This window comes from Triplophysa rosa, linkage group LG2 (genome assembly GCF_024868665.1).
Source record: "Triplophysa rosa linkage group LG2, Trosa_1v2, whole genome shotgun sequence".
Classification (NCBI taxonomy): domain Eukaryota; kingdom Metazoa; phylum Chordata; class Actinopteri; order Cypriniformes; family Nemacheilidae; genus Triplophysa; species Triplophysa rosa.
The window spans coordinates 33,181,307-33,192,473 of NC_079891.1; the positions used below are offsets into that span (position 1 = coordinate 33,181,307).

Consider the following 11,167-nt stretch of genomic DNA (forward strand, 5'->3'; position numbering starts at 1 on the left):
AGTACGTGTCAAGTGAACTGACGCAGAACTTCTTCACCATAACTCAGAAGATTCAGAAGAAGGTGTCGAGCACCCGCAGCGTGACGCTGCCATCCGAGATGTTTCCCGTTCTTCCTGGTTCTCACCTGCCCCTCAATAACCCGGCGCTGGAGTTCATCAAGTACGTCTGTCAGGTGCTTTCTCTGGACTCCAACATCATCATTCAGATGAACAAACTGAAGCGCGATCTGCTGCGATTGGTCGATGTTGGTGAATTCTCGGAGGACGCTCAGTTCCGTGACCCCTGCAAGTCTTACATCCTGCCTGAGGTCATCTGCCATCACTGTAACTTCTGTCGTGACCTCGACCTCTGCAAAGACCCCGCGGTGGCCCAGGTGAGAATGTGACGCCTAATTATAAAGGCCATTGAGGTCGAGCTCAATTGTACCGAATGTGTAACATTTGCTTAACGTTTTGCCACGTTTGAGATCATAAAAATACGATCTCATGTTCTCCGTGCAGGACGGTTCAGTTCTTCCTCAGTGGTTTTGTTCGAACTGCCAGGCTCAGTATGAAACCGAGTCCATAGAAATGGCCCTGGTGGAGGCGTTACAGAAGAAACTCATGAGTTACGCACTACAAGACCTGGTGAGCAGTCAAAGAACATCATTTACACACACCTACCTCATGTACAGCGTTTACCATGATACTGATGCTGCATTTGCGAACGTTTGAAAAAAGTGAAATATTGAGTTAAAATACAGGACGTGTAGCTTGAACGGGAAGTAATAACTTTATCGCACACACAGGAATGTGCCAAATGCAAGGGAGTGAAAGAAGCAAACATGCCCCTGTACTGCAGCTGCGCTGGAGACTTCCAACTCGCCTTCACCACAAAGGTACCTGAGCTGAGATTTAAAGACCTCATGAAATCACTCGCGTGTCTGTTTGCCTTGAGACCCCCTGTACACTTTTGCGTGTTGACACAATTCATATTTAGCACATGCCGAGTCTTTATCTTTAAGCAAAATGGACCAAAAATAACCTAAGATACCAAATTAGTCTAGTGATTTTACGGGGTCTTGAATACTTCTAAAGACCAGTGACGGAATGTTTTTGGTCATATTGTCCTGATGTGTAGTAATGTTGTATCTTTTGTTTGTTTGTGTGTGTAAAGAGCTTCACTGAGCAGGTAGACGTTTTCCGGAACATCGCCGCCCACTATAACATGAACTTCCTGCTGGAGACCATTGACTGGGTGCTTAGTATGAACTCATAGATTTGTTTTTTTACCTGATATGCATTTGTACCATTTGTACAGTCCAAAATTATTGGTGAAATATGTGGTTGTTTGTAATGATTTTCTAATGTAAGATGACTGTGAGAGATCTTTCTCAAACCAATGATATAGGATGTGGTGCCTTTTATATACTTGTGTAATAAATATTTCTGTATATGAAGAATTCATTAGTGCTAATGGTTTCCCATTATTATTCACAGAATGGAAACTCTGGTTTTGATTGATGTAGTAATTGACAATGAGAGATATTTACAGTAAAATCTATTGTTCATAGTGCCAGCTAATATGGGTATTGATTTTTTTTGTCTCGATATTTATGACTTCAAAACCGCAATCTGTAACTTTTCTCTCTATCGCCATCTCTGTTCGAAACATCAAATGGCAAGTTACTTTGCGTACTTTGGTTAAAGGTCAAATGCGGTCAAACTGAGCCATCCAACCATTGCTAAATCGGCACTTTGCTTCCCAAAATGCACTTTTCATGAATTTTGAATGAGACGGGGCCATAACATTAGAATGTTAAAAAATAGTTTTAAAAACTTGCTTTTGTTAGCTTTGCACTAAATTCACAGTATTAAAACTATATGAAGAAAAACCGCTTGGAAATAAGTAGTGCACTCAGTAGGAGCTATAGCTAATTCAAGATCAAAAGTTGATTTGCAGTTGATCATTTTCCTGGAAACGGGGTTGAAAGTTGAGCTAAATGAACGCAGTCAACGTTACAATTTGAGTAATTTAGAAAATGGATTAAGATAATTTACTTGTCTTCCCACAACGTTAGAGATCCGATTACGTCATCAAAGGCGCCATATCGTCGGATGTCGTGAAACTTAAGATTTTTATATTTTAATAACGGAAAATTATACCGCAGTTTATGCCTGCATTTCCTTCAAAAATTGACATAGTCTGGACCAAAGGTTGGTTAGTTATTTAGACTTAAGAACCCGTGAAATCGCATCAGCATAAATAAATAAAAAGGTGTTGCAATTGTGTTGTAGAGATAAATAGCCACACAGCACTGCTGTAAAGTGCACCATTAGTTCATTTTCCACAGCATCTAATTTGAGTCTCTCCTGTCCCGTCTGGGGAGATGAGGTTTTGTACGCACCCTCTATCATTACTAAAAGGCTGGTCCATAAACCTCAAAAGTGTGAGCTACAAAAATCAATAGGTTTCTATTAATGACATTTAGGATGTGGAGAGACACCGTCTCTCTTCCCCCAAATCTCATTATTGTAAGCAATATCAGAGGAGGAGCTGTTATCAGGTTAACACTGTTGAGTGCATCTCATCTCTGTGAACAAACCCTCTACTCATCTTCTCTCGGATGACTCAGGCTTTTCCAGAACAGAGACGCTCGTGCGGAAAGAGTCGATCATTTCTGTCACTAATAACCTTAACTTAAATTTAGCCTTAAACTTCGTTATTTAAAATAGACTCAATTTATGTTAAAGCTGCATCTCGCATCATATCGCCATCTCTGTTAGAAACATAAAATTGCAGGTTGCTTTTCTTGACGTGGGTTGACGTTAAAAACTTTCCGTAAAATTCAACCGACAGCTTAGATTATAAATCATCGTTACAAGCTTACCGTTGCCAACATTTTTCACATACTTGCTCAATGTTTTACCTAGTTCAAAGATGTCTATTTCAATGAAACACCAAACACGAGTATTGTACGCGAGTTTTTAAATATTTATTGAAGCTAGAATTTAGAGAGACGTGTTTTTGGATATTTCAGATCAAAAGCTTAACTAAACATAGATTGGACATTTTGTGCTGTATATGATTGCATTCCACACATATTTGTTCCTCAGCGTCCGTTATGTAAAAATATTCTGTCAACTTCATCTTGGCATTGCGTGGCATCAGTGGAGTAGTTTGGATGGTTGGAGGCGGTGCTTTACAAAGGCACGCCATCTGAGAGGTCGGAGTGATTGGAGCCGAAGGTTGTAAGCGTCAGGCTAGTCGTCGTTGGCTGGATGGGATCTTTAGATGCCTGATTAAAAACAAAAAAATGAATCATGAAATGTACATTTGCATGCTACTGATACATATACATTACCAGTCAAGCAATTGATTTACGATCTTAAAACATTTGTGACCCTGGATCACAAAACCAGTCTTAAGTAGCACGGGAACATTTTTAGTAAAAGACAAAAATACATTGTGTGGGTCAAAATTATCGATTTTTCTTTTATGCCAAAATCATTAGGATATTAAGTAAAGATCATGTTCCATGAAGATATTTTGTAAATTTCCTACCTTAAATATATAAAAACTTTATTTTTGTGAGTGGTTGGTCTGCCACAGTGCCCCTGATTAACAACTTCAAAGGCAATTTTCTCATTATTTTGATTTTTTTGCGCTCTCAGATTCTTGAGTTTTAAACTGTTGTATCTCAGCCAGATATTGTCCTATTCTAACAACTCATATATCTATAGAAAGTTTATTTATTCAGCTTTCAGATTATGTAAAAATCTCAATTTCGAAAAATTGACCCATAAGACTGGTTTTGTTGTCCGGGGTAACATTTGATCTAAAAGTTCTGGGTTGTTTTAATCATAAGAAATATCCCATACTTACATCATCAAACTTCTTGTCACTAAAAGCTTTGTTTTTGTCAATGAACGTCAGCATGATCCAATCACAGATGATTGAGCACTAGATGAGAAAAAGACAAGACGATGTTACATTCTATTTCCAAACACATACAGGAATCGTGTTTTTATTAATAATTTGCATAATTTACTTGCATTCATGTGAGTTCAAACCTGTATTACTTACTTTTTTCTGCAGAACACAAATTAAGCTATTTTGACCAAAGATATTTTTGTAGCCAAACAATATTGGACCCCGTTGACTTCCATTATATGGACACAAAACCACAGACATTTCTCAAAATATCTTCTGTGCTCTGCATAAGAAAACGTCATATATACAGTAGGTTCTGAACCACATGAAGATGAATAAATAATGAAAGAATTGTCCAAACCCTTCAAGCAAGTCTAAAGAGTCTATTTTAAATGATTGTATGTTTAAGCAGTAAACACGTTCTAAAAATCCAGATATAAGCCCAGATCTCTTAAGCGATGACAGCTTGGACAAAAGACTTTGACTGAGAATGAACAAAAGCATTACGGGTCCTCAAATGCCTCTTTCCATTAAGGATCAAACCCAAGGAAACCTGAGATCCTTCCCATAATGCAATTTGTGAGATGTCTATGTCTGCCATCAGTCTTAAAACTGTCCGATTATTTCACTCTTCGGCCCCAAAATTTTCAACAGACGTTTAGCAAGAACTTACAATTCCGACTGAAGTCATGGCCGTGACTGCGCTGATGATGGTTGGAATGAGACTAAATCTTCCCGCCTGTAAAGAAATGTACTGATGTAATTTACTGTAAAGTTTATAGGCAGTCAACATGTCAGTGAGACATTAATGTACTTCCTGTACTGTATGATCTTACATGTCCATGTACAATAACATCCAGGCGAATCCCATAAGCTTTAATGAGCGTTCTGTACTCGACACCGTCCTTATCGTAGTACTTTGCAAACCTGAAAATATAGTACAGTATACTCAGGAGTAAAAACTACTCTGGACTAAGTGTAATGTATAAAACATGTGTCGTTTTTACCCTTAAAAATATACATTGTATGACATTTATTTCAAAACCACTTTACAAATATGTGACCCACAGTGTAAAAAAAAGAAAATGAAATTTTACAGGATTTTTCAGTTATTATTATTTTTTACAGATTTTTCATGTATTTTTTAAATACTGTTAAAAAGCATAAAATTTACCAGAAAAATTGTGAAAATTTTAACTGTTTACTTAAAAACTGTGAAATTACAGAAAAAGACCGCAAATTTACAAAAAAAAACGTTTTATTATATATCGTGTAGTTTTATAGGGGAAAAAATGATATTTTACGGTATATTTCTGTCGCTCCAGCTGACAGAAAATGTGCATAATTTTTATTACAGTGCAGTCTGTGAAGAACCAGTCAAATCAAAACCTCTTCTGTTACTTATTGGCCCGGTTTCACAGACAAGGTTTAGCTTAAACCAGGACTATGCCTTAGTTGAATTCGCATATTTGAGTCGCTTTTATAAAAATGTTTTAAAAAGAAACATTATTGGTGTGAGTCTTAAGACACTTAAACAATGGCACTGACATATTTTAAGATATGTTAGGGCAGGTTATTTTCAGTTAAGACAGCTCAAACATTTATTTAAGTCTGAGACTAGTCTTAAGCCTTGTCTGTGAAACTGGGCTGTTGTGTTTTAACATGCAAAATTCTGTATAGATAGTAGATTATTCGATCATCATTTTAAACTGACAATTACCGGAAGGTTCCGCAAAAAGGTCATTTACCTGTAGTAGTAGCCTGAGGTTGGCAGGTCTTTTCTCATATCCAGCCTTCTGAATGAATATGTTGGAATGCATTCGGAGGGATCCAAATCAAAATCACACTTCCAATTAATAACCACTCCGATTATTCCACCCTGAAAACATAACAATTAAAAATGACTAAATGTGTGAATATAATGTGAACTAAATATGTGCTGTATTGTACGTACAGTTCTGCAAAGTTCACTGAACTTCTCTCTGGCCTGCTCTGCGATGAAGCCGAGACTGAACACAGGACAGTAAGGGTTGGTCTCGGGGTGATAATGGCACTTTGTCAGTTTCTTTGGCTTGTTTGGTTTAATGTTTCCCCTGCAGATGAAATTATAGACTATTTTAGAATAGAAGTCGTAACATTTACATTTATGCATTTGGCAGACGCGCTTACAGTGCATTTAGTCTATACATGTCTTTTTTTTATCAGTGTGTGTTCCCTGGGATCGAACCCACAACCTTGCGTTGTTAGCGCAATGCTCTACCAAATGCCACATTTTATAACAATAAAAACAAGGATGTCATCTAAAGTACAAAACAACACATCAGAAAGTACAGGGAAATCGGATGTAAAAAAGTAGATTTTATACTTGTACTGTATATAATTGAACTTCCCTCTAGTGCAGCTATACAAAAATGTAATTAAGTCCATTAAAAAATTAGTATTGATTTAGTTTTGTTTTATTTTTAAAAAATGTATGTTGGATACACAAAACTAATCTGATATGTCAGGATCAAAAGATTTTTGAAAACCTATAACACAAAAATAGTCAATTGTGTCCAACTTTTGACCTTGAACGATATTGTCAGTATTGACTGTTGCTGTCACTTCATCTTTCATTAGGCACTATTTCATACTTTGTACATATACATCTTCTTTCTTATTTTATTGTGTTGTAATTCTCCGGTGTATTACTTAATCTTACATTTTAATATCCATTCCTATTTTTAACTACTTTTAACTAAATGTCTTATGTAAATATTTTTTCATTGTTAATTCATTGTTTTCACTGCATGCTGATATATAGGAATTTCTAATATTTTATTATTTTACTGTAACACTGTTTTATGAAATGTGCTGAAAGTCATCGACAAACCTGAGAACTTTGAACTTGGGGAAATGGATGGAATTCTTTATGAACACTGTGAAATTAATGGCCTGCTCCACAGCTGCCTCCCTACAGGGATAGAAAACGCTTTTTTAGTGCATTTGCCAGTTTCATTTTTTACTAATACGAATAACCCGCAGTACCTAATGACAGCAAATTCCTCGATGGGACACCAGGTTTTGATCTCACAGGTCTTGAATGTGTAGTTGTAGTACGGTACACATAGGCCTGTTTTCTGACCTGTTCAAAATCATAGTTTGTAAACAAAGTAGCTGTGATTTTGGTATTCACGCATCATGTAAACCTCACCATGACCATCAAAACGAATTTCCCCTCGAACGCAGTCAGAATCTTTTGAGCATTTTGCATTGGGAACAGAGTAATGCTGGAAAAGAAATACAGACTCACGTAAGCTTTATAGTGTCGGTCTTATAAGACATGAGTTGCTTTTGTATTATGTGCTCACCTCAGCACATGTGCCCTGTCTCTGATCATGTGTCACTTCTCTTCTGAGTATCGTGGTGATGACATCACCACCCTGCACAAGAGTTCACATTGTAGGGAAAATACACAAAAAAAGAATGCTTCACATAACATAAAAAAATCAATATTTACACGTGTACGTCAGACATGTTATTTAATATGACTACAAAAGTCATTTCTAATGGTTAAATCAGGTAGTAATAGTTTTTGGAAATAATCACGTCATGTTGCTACTTTTAACAGTACATGATGACATAGAGACTTACTGTATGGAGAATAGATAGGCCTACTTCACTTTTGTATTCTACAAAACACATTTGGGTGGGATGTGCAAATTTGTCCAATTGGTGTGATGGCAAAAATGTAGAAAAAAAACTAACAACGAAGAAAAATCTCTCTTTTATTTGATAAATATAAATATTAATAATGTACAATAGTGTGATATTTTGTTTGTTTTCTATATTTTGCTGTCACACCATAGGACACATGTACGATTTATTTAACTGCACATTTCCATTTTTTGTATGTATGTTTTTATTGTTTGATGAATTACTTTTAATTTTTGATATCAAACATTGTGTCTCATTCACTAATAATTGCGTAGATTTTTCGTATTTATACGCACATTTGAACCTCCTACGAAAATTTTCCGCCTAATTCACAACACATGCGTACGCACATGAATTTGTTCTTAACCCGTCCTAATGTTAGTGAATTTGGAGTATTCAAAATGAGCGGCGCGTGCACGAGTTTAACATTTGCATAAAACACACCCAGTCCATCTCCATATTAGGGCTTTCCGCCTTTAACCTTTCCTTTACCACCTGTTGTCACTTAAAGGTGCAGTTTGTAACAATTTTGCAGTAAAATATCCAAAAACCACTAGGCTAGTGTTATATATTTTGTTCAGCCGAGTACTTACAATATCACAAATGTTTCCAACTACTTGTAAATCGTGAGAAAATCGGCATTCTAAACAGTGACACGGGGCTGTTTAGTCGCCGGTCAATGGCGTCATATCCGCGTTACCCTTTGTTACCGCCTTTACTGACGTAGAAACCGCATGACAACAGTGTTGTGGACAAATGCGGAAGTAGTTTCTAGCGTCTAGGAAGCCACTAACTTGTTTGGAGCAGTCACTTATTTATGGACCACAATTATTCGCAACATTTATAATACTTTACCTCATCCGCTAACATGATGTCTCGTTCCCGTCCAATTGATGGCCATCAGCGGTGGAGTTGAAGACAACAGATCCCATCATTCCACGCTCCTTCACAGCGTCATCAAGCTGTGTTGTTGTTTTTGCGTTTTTTGGGGGGCGGTTTTTACAAACTGCACCTTTAAGTCAAAGTTACTCCAGGCAACCCCATGTGACGCGGTCTACAGACGCGCTCTCGCAAGTAATTCCAAGTGCACAGTCCTCAAAGTCAGTTCATACACAATAAAACACCTTTTATACAGACACGCAGTTTAAAGAGTTCTCGTTAGTCGTTACAGAGAAACATCGCAGCTCGAGCTATAGTCTAACGCAGCTTTTCTTATTCTTTCACTGTGTATGATGAAATCATTTTAAAATTACATATACATCCATGTGTAATTATATATATATAAATAGAGAAAGAGCGAGAAGGAGAAGGAAAGAAAGATTTTTGCGTATGTGTGCTTTCAACTGTTCTTATCTTTTCTCTTATATTTAGAATACATTTTAGTATGAAAGTATTTGTGAATCATGATTAAATTTGTGCGTACGCATGCTTAGTGAATGAGACCCAGTGTTCCCTCACCTCAGACGGCTGGACATATTCTGTTGTGTCTTGAATACTGTCTCCCAGCACAGCCACACCTCTCATCTCAGTGTAGACGGAGCTATCTGGACGGTCTTCAGTCTCCTGGTATGCTTTCTGACTGATAAAGACATGCCTGCATAAAGAAAATATTATACAAATGCAACCATCACCTGTACACGAATGAAACTTTAAAAGAACGTTTTATTTAAACATAAAAATTCCATCTTCATCCAAAAATAGTTATTCTGTTGTCATATCCTGCGATCCACGAACAAAATGTTTCGAACAACAAAAGGATGAGAGAATGGTGATCAACCTGATTTTTGGGTGAACTATCCCTTTAAAAAAACAAAGCACTTTTATACAGACGAATATTATATAGACATTTAGTATAATAGAAAGGTGTAATATGTAAGAAAATTGAAACCACAAAAACGGAAAATATATCCAGAAGTGTTATATATATAGACAGAATACAAAAGTATCGAGACAAATGTAGCATAATTGTGATATTTGATTAGATTGAATAGATTTGAAACATTTTGATAAGGATATCTATATTAACACCAAAGAAAGTGTTTGTGGCAGGTTTGAAATTGATATGTTATATATTCAGCGCTAAACCAGTATAACCAGTAAGCATCACTGCGAATTGCATTTAAAACTAAATGTTGTTGAAAATCATCCATAAGCTTCCTTTAAAGTCAAAAGATGTACATGTTCTGTATTTTTGTTTTCAGAAGTGATGAAATGACTCAACTGGTTTCATATTTCAGTGATTGCTCTGCAATGGCCACTAAAACCCCAGCTCCATCACCGACAGGGGTCACGTTTGTATACAATCATCTATATTTACAATTATAAATAATGTCTTGCCCAATATTTCTAAAAGAGGGACGAGTGCATTGACCTCACATAAGAAAAGGATTGTTACATCTCAAAACACAAATATGATAAAGATCATGACTATGATGTTTGAAAAACATGCATGTTCAGAGAAACATTGTCTTACCAAATGAAATATGTGATGACCAGGAACTGCACGGCTCGATATATGACTCCAAGTTTTCTGTCCTTTACCACCATGACTTTTGGAGTCTCATAATCCCAAAATCCCATGAAAAAGTCTTTGAGACATTCCAAACATCCCATTTTGATTGAATTCCTCGCTTTTTCCTTTCAGAATGTGTGTCTTTGTTCTTACCACTATACTGATGTGTATGCTGACACCCACTTTAAATCTCTCTCTCTCTCTCTCTCTCTCTCTCTCTCTCTCTCTCTCTCTCTCTCTCTCTCTCTCTCTCCTCCTCTCTCTCTCTCTCTCTCTCTCTCTCTCTCTCTCTCTCTCTCTCTCTCTCTCTCTCTCTCTCTCTCTCTGGTCTTGTGAAAATATAGCACCTTTTCCTCTCTCTCTCTCTGGTCTTGTGAAAATAGCACCTTTTTTTCCCCGGTTCACCTGACTGTGATGCTGAAGTGATGAACCATAGCACACAAAATAAGAATAGATTTATTTATAATTATTTATAATCATTATCTTAACAATCACAGCATTAAACCAAAGCTTATATAATATATAAGCATTGCATGATAGATTGTACCGATCACCATAAAACAGTGAGATAATACAACAAAACATAAGTAATAATACATAATAAAAAGAAACAGAAGACCACGACATCCCTAATAGATAAAATAATCTTTTACAAACAAATTTAATAAGGTAGGTTCATTTTCAATTGTTGAAATGGATCTGAAGATTTTGATGATTTTAGTATTTGATAAAAACTTGTCACCGGTAATCTTTCCCACTGTTTAGAACATCTCCAGTCATATTGCTTACAGTTATTATTTTCCAATAAAGAAAATAAATCCTATAGTCTATATGTGTTTTGTATATTACATTACAGTTGTAGACATATACATGTAATCATATTATGATAAATGGTTAGGAGTGTTTAAAATAAAAGAAAGATGAGAAAAAGTTAAATGTACTTAATAATTCCATATACTTTAAATTTGCTAGTTTGCTTTTCATTTCCGTGTGTCAAATGATTCTCAGTTATACTTACTGTACTTACTATCTAAACAACACAGTGT

The 11,167-nt window shown here is 36.2% G+C and overlaps 2 protein-coding genes across 2 annotated transcripts in view; one reads left to right on the forward strand and one right to left on the reverse strand.

The window, feature by feature from the left end:
• pole (polymerase (DNA directed), epsilon) overlaps positions 1 to 1,446 on the forward strand; it is a 19,766-nt gene extending 18,320 nt beyond the window's left edge. Inside the window, exons 45-48 of the mRNA XM_057327988.1 lie at positions 1 to 374; positions 502 to 627; positions 789 to 878; positions 1,157 to 1,446. The exon at positions 1 to 374 is cut by the window's left edge and continues 21 nt beyond it. Coding sequence (XP_057183971.1) covers positions 1 to 374; positions 502 to 627; positions 789 to 878; positions 1,157 to 1,258 — 692 coding nt within the window. The 3' untranslated portion in view covers positions 1,259 to 1,446. The remainder of the gene's footprint in view (positions 375 to 501; positions 628 to 788; positions 879 to 1,156) is intronic.
• A 1,518-nt stretch (positions 1,447 to 2,964) lies between these two features.
• On the reverse strand, positions 2,965 to 10,261 carry p2rx2 (purinergic receptor P2X, ligand-gated ion channel, 2). Its single transcript, XM_057322015.1, has 12 exons — positions 10,083 to 10,261; positions 9,068 to 9,203; positions 7,264 to 7,335; positions 7,107 to 7,182; positions 6,941 to 7,037; positions 6,786 to 6,866; positions 5,868 to 6,006; positions 5,662 to 5,792; positions 4,750 to 4,840; positions 4,587 to 4,652; positions 3,866 to 3,943; positions 2,965 to 3,278 (listed from the first exon to the last, which is right to left on the reverse strand). The coding sequence occupies exons 1-12, from the start codon at positions 10,220 to 10,222 to the stop codon at positions 3,183 to 3,185; spliced, it is 1,203 nt and encodes a 400-aa protein (XP_057177998.1). The 5' UTR covers positions 10,223 to 10,261; the 3' UTR covers positions 2,965 to 3,182.
• Positions 10,262 to 11,167: the final 906 nt, after the last annotated feature.